This window comes from Drosophila busckii, unplaced genomic scaffold (assembly GCF_011750605.1).
Source record: "Drosophila busckii strain San Diego stock center, stock number 13000-0081.31 unplaced genomic scaffold, ASM1175060v1 chrUn_07, whole genome shotgun sequence".
Taxonomy (NCBI): domain Eukaryota; kingdom Metazoa; phylum Arthropoda; class Insecta; order Diptera; family Drosophilidae; genus Drosophila; species Drosophila busckii.
In genome coordinates, this window is record NW_022872723.1 from 113,379 (window position 1) to 135,159 (window position 21,781).

The 21,781-nt window shown below is 36.5% G+C and overlaps 1 protein-coding gene across 2 annotated transcripts in view; it reads right to left on the reverse strand.

Annotated features, from left to right (window-relative positions):
* The window catches only part of LOC108607695 (neurogenic protein mastermind), a 66,491-nt gene extending 47,109 nt beyond the window's left edge, over window positions 1–19,382 (reverse strand). For both annotated transcript variants that reach the window (XM_033294770.1, XM_033294769.1), the window contains exons 1-2: window positions 19,277–19,382; window positions 3,770–3,954 (exon numbers count right to left, since the gene is read on the reverse strand). In XM_033294770.1, the coding sequence (XP_033150661.1) occupies window positions 3,770–3,798 (29 nt within the window). In that variant the 5' untranslated portion in view covers window positions 3,799–3,954; window positions 19,277–19,382. The remainder of the gene's footprint in view (window positions 1–3,769; window positions 3,955–19,276) is intronic.
* Between the last annotated feature and the right edge of the window lie 2,399 nt (window positions 19,383–21,781).

Below are 21,781 nucleotides of genomic sequence, written 5' to 3' on the forward strand. Positions count from 1 at the left end.
TACACAGTCAGAGTAAACTATAAAATATTGATAGCAATTTGCAATGCATACCCAAAGCGCAAGAAAGAAAGTCATAAAGAAATAAAGGAATGAATGAAGTATGTAATAACAGAGCTGCAAATGATTTTTTCTAACTAAAAAGAAGCAAGTGGGCGGGGGGGAAAAAAGAAACGCCAAAGAAAAGAAAGAAGAAAAAACTGAAAACTGCAATTGCGCTGTCTGCATATAAATTATATGAGAGGGTGCCAAAGTTTTCTCTCTATTAAGGGGAGTCTACCTCCCTACCTCCCTCCCTCCCACACACAAACAACTTAATAGTCGTAGCAGAAATGCGTATGATAAGAATAAATGAAAAATAGAATGCAATAATTTTATTTTATTTTCTCTTAGTTTGGCAGAGTACAACGTTTGTGCATTAGCTGTGGCCAAGACCAAGAGCAAGGGATAGATGTATGGATATACATATGTACTCATTTTGATATTTTATTCGGACAAATTACAGTGGATGCATTTCATTGGAAAGCTGAAATCTGTTTCGATGGACAGCAACAACCACGCCCACAGCCAATTAGGAGGCACTTTAAAATTTACTCAACTTGAGCAACTTGAAACAAGCTAAGCATAAAAATGTTCATTGATTTTTATATAAGTAAGCAGCTTATGAATTATAATTTCTTCTATGTATACAAACATATATATATATATATTTATGTTCCTCCCAGTTTGGAAAAACGTCGTTGTTGTTGTTGTTGTTGTTGTTGGGCTTGGGCGTTGTCAAGCTCGTGTGGGCGTCGATGTGTCGGTATTCAAATCAAAAGTTGTCATGTTGCTGATGCGAAATGGAAAATGTGTGTTTTCATACGCTTTAAGCCAAAATTATGGATGCTTTCTGTAGAGCTGCTTGTTTAGTTTGTTTCGTCTTTATTTTCGTTTCCATGCCGAGTGTCTCAAGAGCAATCTCACTTGCTTAAGGCCTACTAACCAATTGCTCTAAGCTTAAGGATGGTTTTTAATATTATAATGAATTTTAGATAAGTTGCATAAGCAGCAATGTGGCGGAGCAGAGCATCGATAGTTATCGATTGTTATTTTCAATATCGTCATACCATCAATTAAAAATTGAACTATCCGTGAAGCCAAAAGTTAATTAACATTTTACAATGACTTGAATTCAATCGATAGTATCGATTCTAGAAACTATCAACACCATATATAATTAAATAAACTTTATTGGTTTATTAACAATTTATTTATTAAAATTGTTTATTTTGAAAAAAGTCTGAGGTAAGCAGAATAATTAAAGTTCGCCCTACTCCAAACAAGAAGCTGTTTCATCAATAAATCAATACATGGCCAACTGTTTATACGCAGCACATTTGACAGCCTAGCAGCAATTGAATGTAAGGCAGCTTGTGTATAGAGAGCGCACTGTAGTAAATTCCAGTTTCAGCTTTGATGCCACACAAATTAATTAAAAGTTTTTCTATTGTTTTTGTTGCAGATCTACAATGACTTTGTCTGCATGGGGTAGGCTTCACCTTAAGTTGTATGCAATTAAAATGAGAAACTTTATTCATGTTGTTGGTTGTTGTTTTTGTTGTTTTGTGGAGCTGCTGCTGCGACGCATTGTTATTAACAACTAATTGCGCTCGACAAAAGTGAAAGTGAGAGAGCAACGCGCATTTGTATGAATTTTCCATAAGCTTAGAGTAAAGTAAGTAAGTTTTATAGTAGAGTACTATAAATACATATATACAAAGCCTAAGCTTTGTTTTGCTTATATGTTAATAAAATACTTTATTGGTTTCGCTTTTTGTGAGTAATTTTTTTAAGTCAGACAAAGCTGCCTTTTTGTTGGCCTGATGAGTAATTTTCAGGCATTTTTCTATGCCAACTTTGCTATCGTTGTTGTTGTTGTTGTTTGTGTTGTTGTTAGCCATAGGCTGGCAACGAGCTATGAAATAGTTTCAGTTTCAGTTTTCAGTTTCAGTTTTTCAACTTGCCATGAAATATGAAACAACTTTATTTCATTGTCAGTGGGTCTCTGTGGTTGGAAAAACCGGCTGCCAAATCGACCCACAAAAACTAGAAAAAAACACACACACACACATACAAATACAAATTTCAAAATGAAATGAAACCAAACGAGAGTGAAAGTAGGCCAAACTCATCAGCGTGGCCGAAAGTCGGCCTCACAGAGGCTTCACTGTGACTGCGTTTAGTGCTTGTAGGCCTAGGCCTACTACTATTTGCTCTCGTAACTCTACTACAACTAACACACATAGTTTCTCTCCCTCGCACTCTGCAGTCTCTTTTTGTCTCTCAATTTTACTCTGCATACTGCTCGGTGACTTGGTGGAGCCTAAATTAACGTCTACGCTTATTTCACTTTCGTTTTCGTTGCGTTTCATTGCGGCATCAAAGAAAAGTGAAAATTATGCGGTGAAAACCGAAACAGCGTTGATTTAGTCATTACATACTGTTTGGAAAGTTGTATACAAAATAATTTGTCTACAAAAATTTCAGGTATACCTATAATTGTAACAAGCTTTTCAGATATTTTTATGACCTAATGATTTATTACATTATTTAATGTTTAGTAATCATCCATTATTAACTTTAATTTCATTACATTTTAAATGTTTATCCAGTCTATTAACAATGTACGGAAAGCCCTTTAAGTTATTCAATTGAGATTTTTGTGTCCATAGTATATATATTCTTCATCTGTCTGTGTGTATGAGCGCCTTGATTTCAGCAACTATAACAGCTAGAGACACCGAGCTAGGTAAGTAGATCCGTTTCGATCGGATAATGAACATCGATATATTCACGTCTGTCTGTCTGTTTGAGCAGCAAAAACTCAGAGACTATACAATCTGAAGATAAAAAAAATTGGTATGTCGGTCCTCCCATGCTGTCCGCGAATCGCTATTTGAATTATTTTTATTTCCTCGCTCAAGTGTATTTATTTTCAATGGAATAAGAAATTTTGAAATAAAAATTTAATTTGTAAGCCAGTTATCTTTAATTAAGCCCTCTAAAAGTTAGTAATGTTTAATAAACTTAAATCAATCGCTCCCACGATTGCAGTAACACCACAAATAACAACAAAAACGCCCACAGAATAAAATGAATAAAAACACGCGCATTTGGTGAAATTAAGTCGTAAAATACGACTCAAATTTACACTCCGCGCCGTTTAACTACGATAAAAATGTAATAAAATCAATTTTAATCAAACTGCAAAGAGAAACGGATGAGCGGCAGTGAAAATACCACAAGTATTCCAAGTTAAGAAATTATGAGCAGCAAACAGTGGAGAATGCCACAAAAAAAAACTCAAAGTAAACTGCTAGCTATAAATCAAATGGCAAAATATGCCCAAAATATTTGAGAACAGGCTTGAGAGCCAGAGACAATGCCGTGACTCTACACAATTCTCACTGCAATATTTCTCGCTCTCTCTCTCTTTCTCTTGCACTTACGTTGGCATGCGCAGCCAATCAAATGAGAATTTTATAGCTAAATTGTGAGTAAGGTGTTGTCTGTCTACGCAGACCACAACAAATTAGCTTGGAATTCACATATACTAGAGAGTATCTGCAAGATACAGATACAAATACTTGAGCGTGTTGTCGCAATAGTTAATCAGCCTCTAATGAGTGCCACATGAGCCGCAACTACTATATTGAGCTTTGAGATCCGAAGATTCGATTGTGAAGCTCAACTTTGACGACATTTTCTTTTAATTTTCCCACACACTCACCCTGCATTTTCGGCTGCAGCAATTGACATCTGTTGTTGGGGCTCATCTGTTAGCTGCAGCGTTAGATGTGCCCGTTGTCGTTGTTGTTGTTGTTGTTGTTGTTTCTGCTGCTGCTGCTGTTGCTGCTATGTCGTTGATTTGATGATGCTACACATAAAAACGCGCTACGAAACGTAAATGAAACACTGCAAAGAGCAAAAGAAAATGAAAAATTTTATTAACATTTTTGTGCTACAATTCTTTTTTAATACTTTTATGTTATTATTTTGAACAAAACGCTGCGCTTGACACAAGTTGCCACACTCGACGCAAAACACAAACACACAGAAACAGAAACTGAAACAGAAACAAATACGAATACAAACAAGCGGCAAAATGCCTGAGGAGAAACAAGAAAAACTGGCAAAAGTAAATGCCAGCTGGCCACTTGAAGACTCAAGTTACAAGAAACACTTAGGGTCGGGTCGAGTCGAGTCGCCTTCGACCCTGTCCACCCCCAAGATCCAAATGTATGTAGCGAACCCTACGAAACAGAAGGCGCCAAGTGTGAATCTCCATGCAAAATAGGGCTGGGCTGGCAGCCCTAATGCGTGGCTCCAGGCCATGCGAGAGTTTTTTATTTTCGGCAGTTAAGGGTTATAAGCATGGAATGCCTCGCAGAAATAAATTGCTCATCATTGTTTTATTATTTAGAATAAATGTTAACCCTAGATGACCCCAGCACAAGAATCTGCGGCTTTTGCTAAAACTCTTCTGTCGGCTCATCAGCGGCCATAAGCTGCGTCTGCATCTTATTGTTTGTTGCCAACGTGTCGTATACTCAATGCAGCCACCACCCAACAAATGTGCTGCATTCTTATTGCTTTTTGTGTACATGCATTCTTTTCGCACAAACACACACGAATGCATATGCATATGCAAGTGTGTGTGTGTGTGTGAGAGTGTGTGTTTGTGTGTGGGGAGAATGTTTTATTGTATTTGCTTTTTAAGCATCAACAACGCGCGCTCATACTTGGAACTGCAATGCGTTGTTTTCTTCTTCTCTTATTGTTTTTGCCTTTGGCACTGCTCACGCTCTCTCCCTTTCGCACAAACACACACACACACACAAATGCACATGCACATGCTGGCCCTGCTCCATAGCAAAAACATGTTTTATATAATTTCCTGTACGCGTGGCACAAAAGCAGAAGCATAATCTCTCTCGCTCTTTCGCTCGCTCTCTCTCTCTCTTTCTCATTTGCACGCACTTGTGTGCTTGCTATCTCGCTCGCTGGTCATTCTTTTGTCATGTATTTTTGCTGATAATAAAAATGCATTTCATCGTTGTCGTTGTTGTTGTTGTTGTTTTTGTCGTTGCTTGTCATTGTTTATAATTGTTGATACTCGTTGCATTTGTGTGGGCGCCTTTACACACACAGATACATCGCATATTTGTATCTGTATCTGTGGCTTATGCGCTCGCAAGTATCTTTTGCCGCTTGTGTACATATTTTGATGCACTGTGTAAATTATATTTTATACATTTTCCTGCTTCGCCTTTTGATTGATTAAAACAAAGCCGCTGAGCGCGCTTTGTTCTCCCCTCTGTTAAGAGCTTGTGGCAACAGAAATAAGATATTTCTATATAATATAGTTAAGATGTGGGCGGGCCACTGAGCTAGTGCAAGAGATTAAAGCTAACAAGTCGCAATTAATAAAGTGGGCTGAACATTTTAATTTCAATATAAAGATTGAATGCATTCAAAAATATTTTCCTTCAACTTTTCCCACAAAACTTAAATTTGCTTGAGCAATTCCCAGGCTCACAGTTCAAGACTAAGATTTAATTAAATTAAAATCCAAGCACGTCTGCGAAAATTTATAAAAATACTATAATTATAAGTTACGGCAATGCTGGAGAATTCCGTTGAAATCAGCCAAGAAGAACAGCAGTCAGCAGACATAATAGTTTTAAGCGAAAACTTCTTTCGTTGCTAAAACGGGGATTTAGCCATTATGCTAACGGTACAATGTGCAGAATCTTGCGGCGTCTGACAAAGCACCGAAGAAGCAGCAGGCAGAAGAAAAAGAGAGAGAGAGAGAGAGAGCAGAGAGCAGAACTGAGAACCGGCTTGGCAAGGGCTCCCAAGCACTCGCTGTGGATGTGGAGACTGCACATCTCTAAGCTTGGTATGCAAGTGTGTGTGTGTGTGTGTCTCTTTGTGTGTGTGTGTGTGTGTGAGCTTTCGTTGCATAACTGACGTATTGCGCTCAAAGCAGCCGTGCTCTGCTTAACGCTCTCTCTCTCACTCTCTTTGAGAGTTAGCAGAGCAATTTGTTCTAAGCTGGTTTTGAAACGCAGCCGGCTAATTTTTAACGCTTGTATGTATTTATCTATGTATGTGTGTGTGTGTTGTAGCTTCGTCTGCGCGTTATGTAACTAAACAGCAACAACGCTAACGATAAGCCCAAGGCAAACGAAAATTGTTTTTTGGTACTAACAACGAAAATTTCACTCAAGCAGCCATTCAGGCAATTTGTCAATTCGTCATGCGCTCCAGTCACGGAAACACAAATAAAGCGCAGTTTTGTTAGCTGCGTTTTCTTATACTTTTGTATTGTTATTTATTTATTTCGTCTCTTACTTTGGTTAGTTGTTTACTTCTCAAATTTACACGCAATAAATAAATATACGCGTCTCCTATCAAAATGCATTTTTGTATACGTTTCGCTCTCTCTCTCTAATCTCTTACTCTCTTTCGCTCGCATGCACGTTCAAGCGCTGATAAAAATAAAAATTCAGCGAGTAACACAAAAAAATTTAGTTTTAAATAAACAACTTTATTTTCAAGTCTGCTGGAAAATATCTCAAGCGCAAAATGCTCAGACTGTGTGAAACAGCAAACAGTCGAGAGCACGCGTCGGAGAGACTGAACGAGAAAGAAAGAAAGAGAAAGAGAGGAGCGCAAGTATTAAGCTTAGAGTTAGCTTTTAATTTAATCAAAATGGAATTAAAAATATGGTTACCTTTAGTTTAAGAAACGTGTGTAAGCAATAGATAAGAATATTTTTTTTATTTTTATTTATTATTGGTTCGTTAATAATTATCAGGGGTGCCATAAAAATTCACTAGTGAAATATAATTCCGCTAAAAGGCTAAATGCAGCGAAATTAGCTTGTAGTGAAATTTAAGCGGAAGTGATTTTGGAGCACCTCTGCATAATTTATTTTTTCTTTTCTACTGTGTAATTAAATTTTGATTGCAGAGGTATGAAATCCTGTCGAATTCTCTGGAGTTAAATATTGCTTAATCCAAGCTTAGATTTCACTAGTTCGCAGTAACTATCGTAGCCCTTGCACCAACCCTAATATAGGGACCTATATTCAACTAGCTCCCGCTAAAAGATGTGGTATATTACAATGGGTGAGTGAAGAAAGTAGAGGTGATTGCCTGGTAAGTAGGGATTTCACCAAACATGAACTAGTCTCCAGTCTACAGGTAATATACTAATAATACAAGTTGTAACAAATCATTATAATTCAAATGATATGTACATTATAGGAAGAACAGTCATATGCAAGACCTAAAGAAAATTGCTGCTGAAAAAAGCGAAAGGCAAATAATATTCTTAATATTTGCTTGCCTTGGGTGTTACTCATTTCTGGGGTACAGTGTATACAAAAGAGATAATATTTTGTTTGCCATACAATTTCACATATTTACTTAACATTATTAATGTCTCCATCTTATTGTTGTTGTTGCTTTTGGCACTCATTCTTTGAATGTGGGCCACGACAATATTTTTTACAAGTATATTTTAAATTTTGTTGCGTAAGCACGAATAATAAAAGAAACATTTAAGCATTTTTATGCCGGCGCTTTATGTTTGCATAAAGAATTTTGTGTGTGACCTCATTACGAGTTGAAGATTTGCACAAATTTGTTGTTAATAAATAGACAAATTGTTTGGAATGATATGAGACAATAAACACATCAAACATTAACTGAAGTGCCTGATAAGCCGAATCAATTGAGCTGCCTATATTAAGCTATATACCTCACACACACACACACACACAAATTTTCACTTTTACAGCTAATTCTAATAATATTTTGCTGCCCGTTCCACGCTTTTCATCTTCAAATTATGCCACTTAACTAGGTCTTACCACAAAAACAAAACAAAAAAAACTTTTGTGACTTTTTTTATCTGGCTCGTAACTCAAGCCCAAAGCCAATTAATCAAGCGCATACAAAATCATTTAAATATGTATAATTTACACAAAATTTACGGTACAGCTCTTTTCCGCTTCGTGTTATTACTTATATAAATAATTGCGTTATTTCGGCGCTTTATTTATTCAATGTTTATTAGTAAAAGTGTCACGTACTATTTTTGTTTTTATATATGCATACATACTAAGTTGTTGGGAGAGTTGCTTGCATATATGCAAATCAGACTTTAAGCATATTTGATAAGAGCAAATTATAGAAATTGTAACTTTCTTTACGATGGAACTTTAAAGCTCACGATCGGTAAAGAATATCTGAACAGGATATAGACAACACAACAAAGTTCAAGCACTTAAAAAGCCATTAAAATTGCACAAGGCACCTTCAAAAGGAAAACTAACAAGCAGAAGAAGAAGCAGGCAATGCACGATCGTTTTATTGGCCATTACCACAAGCGCATAACAATTGCCACCATGGCAGGTACTCAAGACTGTCTTCAAAGCGAACTTTATCAGTGCTCGCCAGTGTTTCCGCATAGCGCACACAAAATGCAGAAAGAGAGAGGGAGAGAGAGAGAGAGAGGAATATAAAAGCCAACAAAGCTGCGGGTAGAGGCCGTGAAAATGGAAAATTAGAAAGAATACTCGCATAGGGGCTTTGACTAAACAATTGTTGTGCACACGCTTTGCATATCAGCAAGTCAAAGAGAGACAGAGAGAGCGAGAGCGAGAGCGAGAGCGCGAGCGAGAGAGAGACAATTGCTACATCAACAAGTGGGTCGTGCTTGTGGGTTGGGCCTGGGGGTGGGCTGAAGGTGTTGCTCGGCTTAAGCTACGTGTCTGGCATACTTGACTACAAAAACTTGTGGCAGAGCATTTAAATTTTGTTAACTGTTTGCTGTGCGTTTACGGCAGCTGTTTAAATTTCTTGATACTGATAAGGCCAGAGTCACAAAATATTGCAAGTCTACAAGATACTCTATAAAGAGAAACTAAGCATATGGTTCGTTAATGTCGTTTTATAATTATTGAGTTCACATGCAGTAATTACCTTAACTACTTTTTAGGCAGTATGTGGCTCTATATCATTTGCATTCGTTAACTGTTTCACAACTGGCACACACCTCAAACATTTGTCTCTGGTCGATTGTCTCTTTAGTATAAAAGGCCTTTTGTACTTGCGCAAATGTATATTAGCATTTAAAGTTGTTTAAATACAAATGTTTGGTATTTCCAAAAAAGAGCCAAAATGGGTTAAATGTGTTTTGGCTGGCTAATATAACTAATAAAGCAAATAACTGTTTGAGCCCTCAAACCAATGTCAAGCCGCACAACTTCAATTCATTTTTAACCAAGTCGAGCCGTCGATGATGAGAGGCATTATTAAAGCGCAACGAAAGGCATTCATTATCATCAATTTAGGCCAAAAGCCTAACTGTCTATTAGCATGCAAGCCACACAAGCACACGCAGCGCTGAGAGCACTGGAAATAAAATCATTGAACAATTATACTCGATAATCGAATTCAAAATACTCTAAATCTTCATATTAAATGTATAACATATAAATAAACAGACAATATGAATATGAAATGTGTTCTAACTCTGCTTTAATTACTGAACTACAAGAGCGTTATGTTTACCAATGTTATTAATTGACAATGCCTGGCAGCAGTTTATACTACGTTAAGCTCAAGTCCCAGGCCAAGGGCCATAGCAAGTGTTTAGCTGTTAATAACAAAAGAAAAGGCAGCAACAAAGGCAATTTTTGGTGTTGTCAATTTATTCATTAATCACTCAACAGAGAGAGAGAGAGAGAGAGAGAGAGAGAGGCAGAGCCTCAAGCAAGGTAGATTGTAAGTTAAACTGCCTGCGTGTGCCTCGATCTTCAATATATATATATATATATATATATATATATATAATTTTTATTTTTATCTGCCTTCTGCTTCATCTGTGCCAAAACGTGCTTGTGTCAAATTTAAGTAATTAATCAAATTGAACCGAGTACAGAGTCTGCTAGTTGGTCGAACAATTCTCATTATACAATCACTGCTTCCGGTTTCATTCAGTCCACACCCCATTGCAGCTTCTTAAACTCGCTGTATTTGACAATATAGACTTGTTCTTTTGTATTTTTGCCTGTGCCTCTTGCTTTGGTTTTAGTTAGACTGACAAGCTGTCAAAGCGCTGGTGTGAAATTCACTAGCAATTAAATCTAAACTCATAAATGAAATTTAATGTACACTGGATATAAATAAATAACCTAAGCGATGAGTAAGCAGAGCTCCGAACTACTACACGATATTGAAGTTATGTCATGACAAAAATCAACCAGACATAGGAACCAAGCTCTATTTCTAAAACTAGCAATCTACTAGCGATTCAGCTCCCATACCACCCATTGTAACAAAATCAATTGAATTGCCCTAAAATCAATTGAATATTCAAAAAACAATTTAGTCTAATGATTGGTGCCCAACATTTAATGTGAAGGTGTTGATATACCTATAATAGTATGCCGAACTATATTTCTTATTGTGCATTGTATTTTTATTGTTTAATTTTAATTATGTCAATTGATTTAACAATTAAAACACCAGGGTTTCTGAATCCACATGTTACCCAGTTTATGCATTCAAATAGATTGGGGAAATTATCATAGGCAGTGACTCTGTAAATTCACCAACACCAATCAACAGTGAGTCTCCCAACATTAATCTAGAAGACTGCAATTCCAAGTATTGGTGAATTTATGCTTTTCACCAAAGAAACCATCAATCGGGGTATTATTATTGTCAATCATTACTTGAGGTATAATGCTGCAATATTGGTGAATTCGCAAGATGCTTTTCACCAACAAAATCACCAATTGCTTCGAGCATTTTGCATTTTTTAGATTCAGTGAGCCAGTTTGAATGATTCTAATTTAACTGGCTTCTATAGCAGTTCTGCTTGCTCAAGCAAGTGTTAATTTATTTTCACAGCAACTAGATACTAGATACATTCATGCGTAGATAATTTGCGCTAATCTCCCAAATCCTAACTAGTTTTCGTATCTCCGCTGGGAGCTAAGGCTGTCATATTATAATTTGTCGCAAATACATTAAGTATGCTTACTCTTCTGTGTGTGTGTGTGTCTGTAAATATTTTCAGTATTTATTTTGTGCAGACAAATCAGTTTTAACACATGACTTGTCTTACAGTTGAACAGTTGCGTTAGCAGCAGCAGCAGCAGCCAATGGGAGGCAATTTATTGATTTTTATTGAGGCGACCACGTAACGTCGCCTTGCCCCAAAGTAGGGTGTATGCAATTAATTGCGCGTAGCATGTATAAAAAATAATATAATATGAAATAAAACCCACGATACTGTTGCCCACACGCACACAAAGAAATCTCAATGAGGCCCTCAGCCCACACTCGGCCGACGCGTCCGTTGGCCAGACTTGTCCAAGCCGCAGGGCAAGAGCAAGCGCAAGAGCAAGAGCAAGAGCCAGACCCAGAGCCAGAGCATCTAAAATTACCTGAGCGGACTAAGGCTAATAGTGTTGTGTCGCCGAGACGTTTAATTGAATTTATCTTGAATGCATGAGCTCTGTTCTGTAATGAGCTCCGGCCCAAAATAGACACAAAAGTTGTCATGGCGATATCTGTAAAGAGACAACGACGACAAATCGAGCGTAGCACTTTGGTCATAGCTATTATGTAACTACTCTCGCTTAGAACTCTACTGAACCAGAGCGACTGACCATTAGACCAGGCCTAAAGCTGAACAGACTGAAACAAGCTTTGAGCTGGACTTTGGCTGCGCAAAACAAATTTAATTAAAAATTTGTAAGACGCAATAGCAAAAGTTTAAAGAATAATTAAGGGAACTGTGCAAATTGTGGGAGGTTGCGACCAAAAAAATACTCTACAAAATTAAATAAATTAAAAAATAATTAAATCATTAAAAAATATATTTATTATCACTTGGGTTCGACATATTTATTTGCTAGCCATTATACCCGCTTGGCGCTTTTTACAGCGCAAGGCACAAATGATTTCATAAAAATTTACATACACTTTACAAAAGCAAAAGCACCACAGCAAATAGAGTAGAGCACTGGAATAAAATATTTTTTTGCTGTCGTAGTTGGTTTTTGTATTTCCATATGCCAAACAAGAATAATAACAAAAGCAAAACGCCCGTCATCATTAGATTCAGCCAAATAGGCAGAGTTATTGTTATATTTGTGATTTGAATTTCGTACCATTTTTGGCAGAGGCGCTCTTGAGGCGTTGGCCACTCGCCACTCCCATAAATACAATCCACACTTATGCAGCCAACGTGAGAGTGAGTCGCATTGCATTTCGAATTGCCAAGATACAAAAGCGGCAAATATGCAAAATGAAATTTTCTGCCCCATTTGCTGTTTGCGCTCATTGGCAAACAATAAGATACAAATAGTTTGCTATATTCAACACATGTTAGACCTTTTAGCTGTGTGTGTGTGTGTGTGTGTATGTGTGTTGCCACTAATTAACTGCTAAAAGTTTTTAGCGTGATTTACGCGTACCGCAGCGGGCGGCTTGTCAATAAAATCACAATCCATCAAATGAAAGCAAATATATATATTTTATTTTAAAGCAAAATCCTTTGCATTCATTTATTTTTGGAATAGAGTTGTCACTTAGCATGCCCTGTAACTGATAATGGTTAAACGAGGGGGTTAGAACACAAGTTCTTATTGCTAAAAAATTCAAAAATTCAAATATTTGAATATTCAGATGCATTTGCAAACAATGATTACAAATATTTCAGTAATTTTTTAAGCATTAAGTCATCATGCCATTATTCATCGCAGACTACAGGGTATCTAATGGCTTAGCAATAGGCATATTCCTTTCATAATTACTCATAGATCAGACAACCTCAACGGAATTGCTAAGCCCCAACAATATGAATATTCTTTGGTATGCGTATTTTGTTGGTGATTTCTACAATTTATGCTTTGAATTTATTTGGTTTTTATGCAAATTACTGCTGCTATAAATAATGCTGCGTAAATTTGACTTTTTCAGCAGTTGAAAGTGTCACACAGGGCGGATACATAATGGAAATGAATTGGTTTTTAATATAGAATATAACCAATTCTTTATATTTTATTCTTATTTAATCAAATGAAACTTGCGTGATACGCCCAAAAAATGCCGCTAAACAATGCTTAAAAAAGCGTTTCCGTTTTTTAGCTGCTGCAGTTTGATGAGGCTCGGCTCTTTTTTGAGTTCCCAGAGACAAGAGATACACAAACAAACAAACAAACGAAAACGAAAACGAAAACCGGCTCATTACCAACAGCTGCAGAACAAAATCATGCCAAAAATGTGGCTGTGATAAAAAACGAATCGAAATTCTAAAGGAAGAAACAAGTTGTCTAATAATTTCTGAAGATGCGGCTGCGGCTGCGGCTGCTGTATGCGCATTGTCTAAAGCTTTTTGGATATACTACATGGCAAGACTGTTGTCAGATTTGAATACGCGGCGCAGCGCAGACATAAATCTTGTTTTGATTTATTTACATATACATACATATGTGAATGTGTGTGTGTGCGCGTGTGTGTGTGCGCGTGTGTGTGTACAGACTGCAGACAAACAACAACAAAGAAGCTTCGTGCTCTCAAGCTTTTGGCGCATAGTTTTCAATTAGATCGCACGCCAGCGTCAACGAAAATGAAGAAGAGAGAGAGAGAGCAGCAGCAAATGTGGAAGAATGTGATATAAGGAGCGAGCAGCAACTACAAGTCCAATCGGTCAAATTTCAGTTGAGCCTTAAGTTTTGTTTGCCCGCTTGTTAGACGAAGCCCAACAAAAAGAACAACAACTACAAGATGCCAGAAGATGTAGACGGCAGCACCAGCAGCAGCAGCAGCAGCAGCAGCAGCAACGCAGCAGCAACGCAGCAGCAGCAGTAACTAAGCAGCTCAAGCGCTTTGCTTTTTTGGTTAGCTTGTCGTTTTTTCGTTGATGACCTTGAAAAAGCTTTATCTAAAAATCGAGTGCAATCAACTTTATAAAAACACACACACACATTCAAAGCAAAATTGAGAGCCGCTAGCACACACATGCTCATTATTATTTCCCCTACAAACACACACACACACACACACACACACACACACACACACATACACTGCAGTGCCCAGAACGTTAGGTAAAGTCTTAAAGCCCCAAAAATCAAGCTGCCTTGTTCGCTTGTTCTTTAGCTCATGCTCTTCTTGCTCTTGCGCTCACGCTCTTTGTGCTCCGTGCTCTTTGGCTGTGCCGCTTTGTTCTTAGAGTATTTAAAGTTGTAAAAAACAAACCACATACGTTCATACGTAATAATTACTTAGGATCTCTGCTTGCTGCTTGGTTCTCATTTAAATAATCTTTGCACAGGCAATCGCGTGCTAAAATCATATTTACCTTTCTCCAAAGGAGAGTTTGCATTCTAAACTTAAAATATATTATTCAGTGGCCTTAAAACTCTCTGAATAAGTTTAACGAATGGAGTTCAACTAATTTCAAAGGATTTATGCCTAATTAGCTAAAGCTTTTAAGAACTTTTTGCACTTTCGTTTCAATTTGTTTAGCGCATGATTTTGCTTCTTCTTTCTGTTTCTTTGCATTCCAGCAGTTCGATGACTGCCGGCATACAGTTTGAAATTCACTGCGTACGATAAACATTTTCAATATATTATTTCATTTTATTCTTTTTAGAGCCCCACATGACATCAACATTATTTTGGTAAAATAAAAAGCTAAACACATTTCTGTATATGCTATATGTATATAGAAACGTTTAATTTCTTTATAGGGTGTTGCACTAAAGATGAGCTTATTACTTTTAGTTAAGTGTGTGTATTTTGTTTTAAGCAGGGCTCTTTATTTTTTGTTGTTGCTGCTGTTGTTGTTTTTATTGTTGACTGAGTTACTTAATTCTAAAGAAAACAGATGAGCTAATCATTTTTGCCTGGCACGAAACCAAGCGCAACTCTCTGACTCAATTGCGAGCAGCTCTTGGCCAACTTTGACTTTGTGATTTGAGATTAAGATAATTATAGTGCCGCAGTAAGTTAAAATTACTTGCTTAAACTGAATCACTAAACATGTTTGCTTTGCATTTACTTTTTCCCTCAATTTTTATGTGTATTTTGCGTGTGATTTGAAACATTTGCGGCATGTCCAAATGTCAGTTTTTGAAAGCTGAGAAAAATTTAAGAAATAATATACATTTTTATAGATATGACACAGACGCGGACGCGGACGCAGACGTCAATTAGTCAATACATTTGTGTGTGTGCATGTGTGTGTGTGTTGATTGTACAGTAGACTACAAAAGTCAGCTCAGCTCACTTGGGTAGGGTATTGAGGCTTTGTTTAGAACCGTATTGTTAGCTTGAGCATCAGATCGTATTTATAAAGCCATGCACACTATATATATACTCACATACATATACTAGTGCATATTTTATACATATGTATATGCCCTCAGATATTGTATGTATTTGGAATACATAATAATATGAAAAGAAATCGCACCCGAAATCCAAATTGGCATAAACTACGCCGAAAATAAATTGAAATCTAAAAATGAAAAATTTAAATGCGGCACAAGCAAACCCCAAAACAAAATCAACTCAAAGTCAAAAGAAAAAAAGTCCGGAAAGTAAAGACGAGCGTAGCCGACAATATGAGGCCCGGTACATACATACGGTAAATATGAACAAGTTAAAACATAAGTAAATAAAAAGATAAGGTAAATATTGAATTGAGCCCGAGACCTTTTTCACTAGTCTACGTATTTTTCAAAACTTTTAGGATAAAAAAAATAGCTTTTTGATTGAAATTAAAAATAAACGACAAATATATTTGATAACCGAAGATGATTGAAAAAAACTCTGGCATAAATTTTAAGTTTCAACACAATCGAGCTGTGGCTTCTACAGACTTTCTTGATTTGTGGAGGAACGAGGGCACTTATCAAAGTTTTAAAACATACTCTACTTGCGCAGGTTATCCACAAACCTGTGTACGTAATTTTTGGTGTTTTAAGGTCTTATTATTGCTGACATATAGGCGCTCATACAGACAGAATTGGTTGTATCGCTGGGGCTTTTCAGCCTCATCAATATTATATGAAAATGTATGTTTACCATGGAGTCGACGGTCAAATCGTATTTGACTAACTTAAAAGACTGAAAACATTTTTTACCGGGCCTAATAAACAAAAACAAAATCAAGCAAAACAAATGTGCATGTGTATGGGGTTGCCTCGTAAGTGTGTGTGTGTGTGGGTGTGTTTGTATGTGTATGTGCGAAGCGACAATAACAATCATCTATTCAAACACTATTTTGTTTTGTTGATACTAAGATGTGTCACAAGATTTGTTAGCAAAACAAACTGCAGCTCTTGAGAATGTCAAGCAGTTGAGCAGATAGCGGAAAGGGAGAGGAAGTAAATCGAAAACGACTGATTTTATTCCAAAGTCATTATTAGTGTGTGTGTGCGTGTGTGTGTGTGTGTGTGAGGTGTAAAAAAAGAGTTGAATAGTAAGTAGATCGTCTATGTGTGGCTCTCTCGTTTTTATGCGCGCTCTTGTTGAATATTTACTCTTGACTAAACGCAATTTGCAAGCGTGTGCTTACTTTTGTAACTTAGTGTAGCTCACTACTACTCGTTGGGCCTTCAAAACGTAATATCCCACATATTATTTTACATTTTAGCTGTCAAAATAGTTTCCCTTTAGCAGTGCATCCCTTCAGGATTCTTGTATTATCTACTTGTTCCCCTTAATATGTTAATACACCTATCAATGGGCTCTTAAGCAATTTGAAATGTCTGGAAAATGTTTTAACTACTATTTAAGTAACCGGCAGCCGCTGGCAAAGGCCTTCAAAACATTTTGCGAAGAACTTCAAAAAGAAATTAAAATTATAGCAAAGCACAACAACAGCAAACAACAACAACAACAACAATAAATAAATACCAAACCAGTTTTTAGCTCCAGCAGCAGTAACCACAACAACAATCAAATTGGTATGATATTGAAGTTAACGTAATTATAAACATAGTTCGGAACAAGAATGGCGATGGATACAAATACAAAACGAGAATATGCGCATAGTGGAATGGCAGCCGGCAACTGGAGCCGGCAACTGGAGCTGGAGCTGGAGCCTGGGACTTGAAGCTAAGACACAGAATTTGAAGAGTCTGCGGATAGGTTAAGCTAAGCTTACCAATTAAAAAACTTCTCACTTCACTTATCGTTCGTTTGTATGTCGCAAATGTGAGCTTTGAGTTTTTCCGCAACATCAAAGAGAGCAACAACAACAATAAGAATAACAATAACAATAACAATAACAAGAGCGTTGCGAAGTGTGTATAAATGTTTATAAAATAACGTTCAAGGTTTTGAGGACATTGACGCAAAGGTCAGGCTATAAGCAGGCAACGACAACAAGTTTTTAATGGCTCATGCACTGCATATAGATACAGATACAGATACAGATACATCTACTTACACTTACATACGCATATGTTTGTATTAAGTATTTATTTTGTACTTTATAGATATGCATATCAATAGGGAACAGAAATGAGAAAGCGCAGCTGACAGTTGAGAGTTATGTAAATAACTAGCGAATCATGAATGCGTTTTGTAAATTGAGAAATTCGACTGGAGATTCAAAAATAATACAACAAGTGGCTTTAATCAGTTTGCTTTTGAGGATAGAAGCGATACACAATAGCAGCAAAATATTGAAACGTGTTTCAAAGTGAATATTTTTTATTATTATTGCTATTTATATTTGAATAAATATAAATAGCAATAATAATAAAAAATATTGCTCGCATTTTTATTTGATTGGTGACGCTTTCGTAAATTCATTTTATTAACACCATCCGCTCTTAGCAGTCAATTTGCTCTCTCTCTCTTTCTGCCTCTCTCGCTGTTGCTCTTATTGTTAGTCTTATCAGCTTCTCTTCTTTTATATGTTTGTTTTTTAATTTAAAAACAAAGTCCATTTGTGATTTGTTGGTCAATTTTTCATAGTACAGTAGAGACAACATTTAAAATGCTATTATCTAATCATGCCTTTGCTTATACTTATACGCATCTGTGTGTGTGTGTGAAAGAGAGAAACAGCGAGCGAGAGTAGGCGCACTTGCTTTTTGCCGATAAGCCTAAGCACAGTGTTTAGTTATTTTTATTAAATTATGTGGCAGGCAATTAACTTAAGAGTACAAACAAAAAGACACTTTAAAGACGGTGAAAATATTTTAAAAGCTTCAAAACTATTTATAAATATAAATGTGTGACTTTGCTTGGGCTTAAAACTTGTTAAACCTGTTTGCCAAACGATGTCCAAAAAGCACAGCAACAACAACAACAAAACAAATTAAATATAAACCGAAATCTAACAACAATAAACTAATTAAATCAAACCAAAACACATTGCGAAAGTGAGAGAGTAAAAAGAATGTACAGAGTGTTAAGTGAGAGAGCAAACTGCATACGAAAATAGACAAATGAACATGATCATTGAAAATTATAAATAAAATGCTTAAATATACATATAACATACAAAATTTATTTTAATATCATATGCAAAATGTGCGTTAGACACACTCACAGTCACTCACAAAAAACTGTTGACATATACGCTCGTGCGATATACGCTTGCATGAATGTATCTGTATCTGTGAGCTACTCTCCACAATCTCACACTTTAAAGAGTTAGAATTTCGTTTCGTGTACATACTAAAGCAAACACTTTGTATTTGTAAGTTCAGCTCTCGGGGTCCACGGGCTTGTTTGCGTTAAAGATCAGCGAGCAAGTAGGCATGTTTGCCACTGCATTAGCTATAAAGACTTGAAACCGACAATGCTAGCGATTATGTAATTGCCGTAGCTATATAGTACACTGTGAAAAAGCTTGGGCTTGGATGGAAACCTCAAAAACGAGTGAGAGGAATTTTGGATTTATTCTTAAGATTCATATTGTAAGGTTATGCCTCAATTTATTGAATTCAAATCGCAATTAGTTGTTGAGAAACATTTTGTTGACTATTTTTGATAGTATAACCTTCGTTTTTTCTACAAGTGTATTCTGCACTAGTGTAGCTGGCGATTATAAACTTGATAAGCGCCTTGCTACGACTGATAAAAGCGTCAATTCGAATAGCCAGCTCAATATATAATATAATGCAATGTTTTCAAGTACTTTATTTCATTATTTGTTAGAGCTTTTCATTGTATTTTACCTTTAATTTAAAACTAATTGACAACTCTGTCAATTCCACAGATTTGATGTATAAATGCGGTGTAATCCAAATTGTGTTAGTTTTTCCAGATGCATTTTAGAGATATCTTAGCATATCTTACACATGTATATATGTATATGAATTTTTTTATAGAAATAAATATTTTTATTTTGTTGTTTTGCACACACTTGTGTATTTGCACTTTAATTTTTGGGTACTAGGCAACTCTGGCCTAACAATATGGTTTTGGTAATGATGATTGTAAATTATGTTGTTGTTGTTGTTGTATACAATTTGCAAAGTGAAACCGTTGGGTGTATATATAAATATTTATGTGTATTACTCTATTATTAAGCTTTTTATTGATTTTATTTTCATATACTTTTCAATGAATTTTCAAGGCAAACTTGATATAATATTATTTGTTGTTGTTTATAAATATATATTTATTTTTGTCACAATTATTTTTTTGTTATTTGTTGAACTTTTTGTTAAAGCATACAGATTCATATAAATACAAATATATCTAGTATTTATGAATATCTTAGAGAAATTATATAGTACTTGTCGTAGAAGTCAGAACTATAGAAAAGACAGCACAAACAATTAGAAAGAGAGCGCACTTATTAACAAAAATAAAACTTGCTGAGGTCTACGCTATAAAATATTAACAAACTCGCCAAGGAAACGCAATGGAAACGAAACAAAATATAAATAAAGATACGCGGCCACAAAAGCGAGCGACAGACAATTGGATTATGAAACGCGAACGAGCGACAGGCAAAGCGACAGAAGAGCAGTGAAAGAGAGAGAGAGAGAGAGAGAGTGAGAGCGCGCGCGATATTTTCTCTCTCACTGCCTGATGATATGCTTTGGCAATGAAACACGAGACATTTGGAAACTCCGTAACCGTGTTGAAAAATTCAATTAACAAATAACTATAGATTTTAGTTTGTTTTGCAGTTACTGAAATTATGTCAACATACAACTTTATTTTTATTTATAAACATATCATTGTGTTGTTATTGCAGTCAACAAACACACGCCGAACACATTCACAAATTTACACACTCTCAAACGCAAACGCACACATACGCACGAACTTTGCTTCATTGCTTTTTGCTTGTATTTTTCTCGATTGGGCTGAGCCAACTGATTTCCTTTTTATTTGCGCACTTTCAGATACACTTGGCAATATATTGTATATTTGTTGCATATATAGATTTCACAATTGTTCAGCAAGTTATTTAAAGCTAGGCCTGAGTTAAGCGCCGAAGCACGCACGGCACAGCACGGCACGAGACACGTCGACAGTGGGGAAAACAGAGAGAGGCTGGCAGGTATTTGTGTTGTGTGTGTGTGATGCCGTTGAATATAAATGCCAAGCCAAACAACCTCACCAAACGAAATACAAACTCGAACTGAAAACGCATCCGCAAGATACAAAATACACCAGCTGTGAGTTTCGCGCACTGTTGGCAATGCCATAACTGGCTCTGGCGCATAGAGCGCAACGCTTCACACGCACCTACAACTGCACGGAGCCTAGAGTGAGATGCAACGATTGCCCCACATGCATTGCCCATGTGTTTGTGAGTGAGTCGCTGTTGCTCTCGCGCGCTCCCACGCTCTCTTTTGTCGTCGGCTCGCGCTCCCATTCAATTCGCTCTCTCTTGCGCTCTGGCCAGTGCCGGCATTTTGCTAGCCACAAATTAGCGTATCTCAGAGATATGCGGCGCTTAACGACAAGCAGTGACTACGTCAAGAACAATTTAAAAACAAAACAAAAACAATACAAATGCGAGCGAGTTTTGTTTTGCTTTTGCAGTGAGCTCTCAAATCCACATACTACGTACATAAGCAAAGCTAAAAATAAAAAGCAAACGTCAAAGATGCAATTAAGCTGATGCTAAAATAATTCAAAAATAAATTTCTGTTGATCAACACACGCGCTAATAAAAAATCAAGGAAGGGAAAAATTTGAAAATTTCAAAAAAAATTTCTCTTGCAAACGCACACACACACTTTTTTTTTTTTGATGACGAAACACATGTTGTGTTTTTGCTTAGCGAGCGAGCGAGAGAACAAGAGACCAAGAGAGAGAGAGAGCTAAATGTAACCTTACGCTCATTTGCAGCTTTGTCGCGCAGCTTGAGCACAAAAATAAACAAAATGGTAAAGCTCTTGTAGTCGGTCGCTGTTGCGTTGTTGTTATTATTATTGTCGTATTGCCGTTGCCGTCGTCGTCGTCGTCGTCGTCACTGTCGCCTTCAATTTCAATAGCACTCATTGCTACTAGCTGTTACTATATGTACAGATCTATCCAAGCATACACATATGTATGTATGTGTGCGTATGTGAGTGTGTACGTATACATGTTTGTAGTTTTTTGCGAGCTAGTTTGCTACTTTTTATGGCCATTTTTTATAGAAGCTTTTTTTAATGGCAAGACATTTTAAATGCTGTTGTTAGAAATACAAGTTAGAATTTGTCAATTTGAGTTTT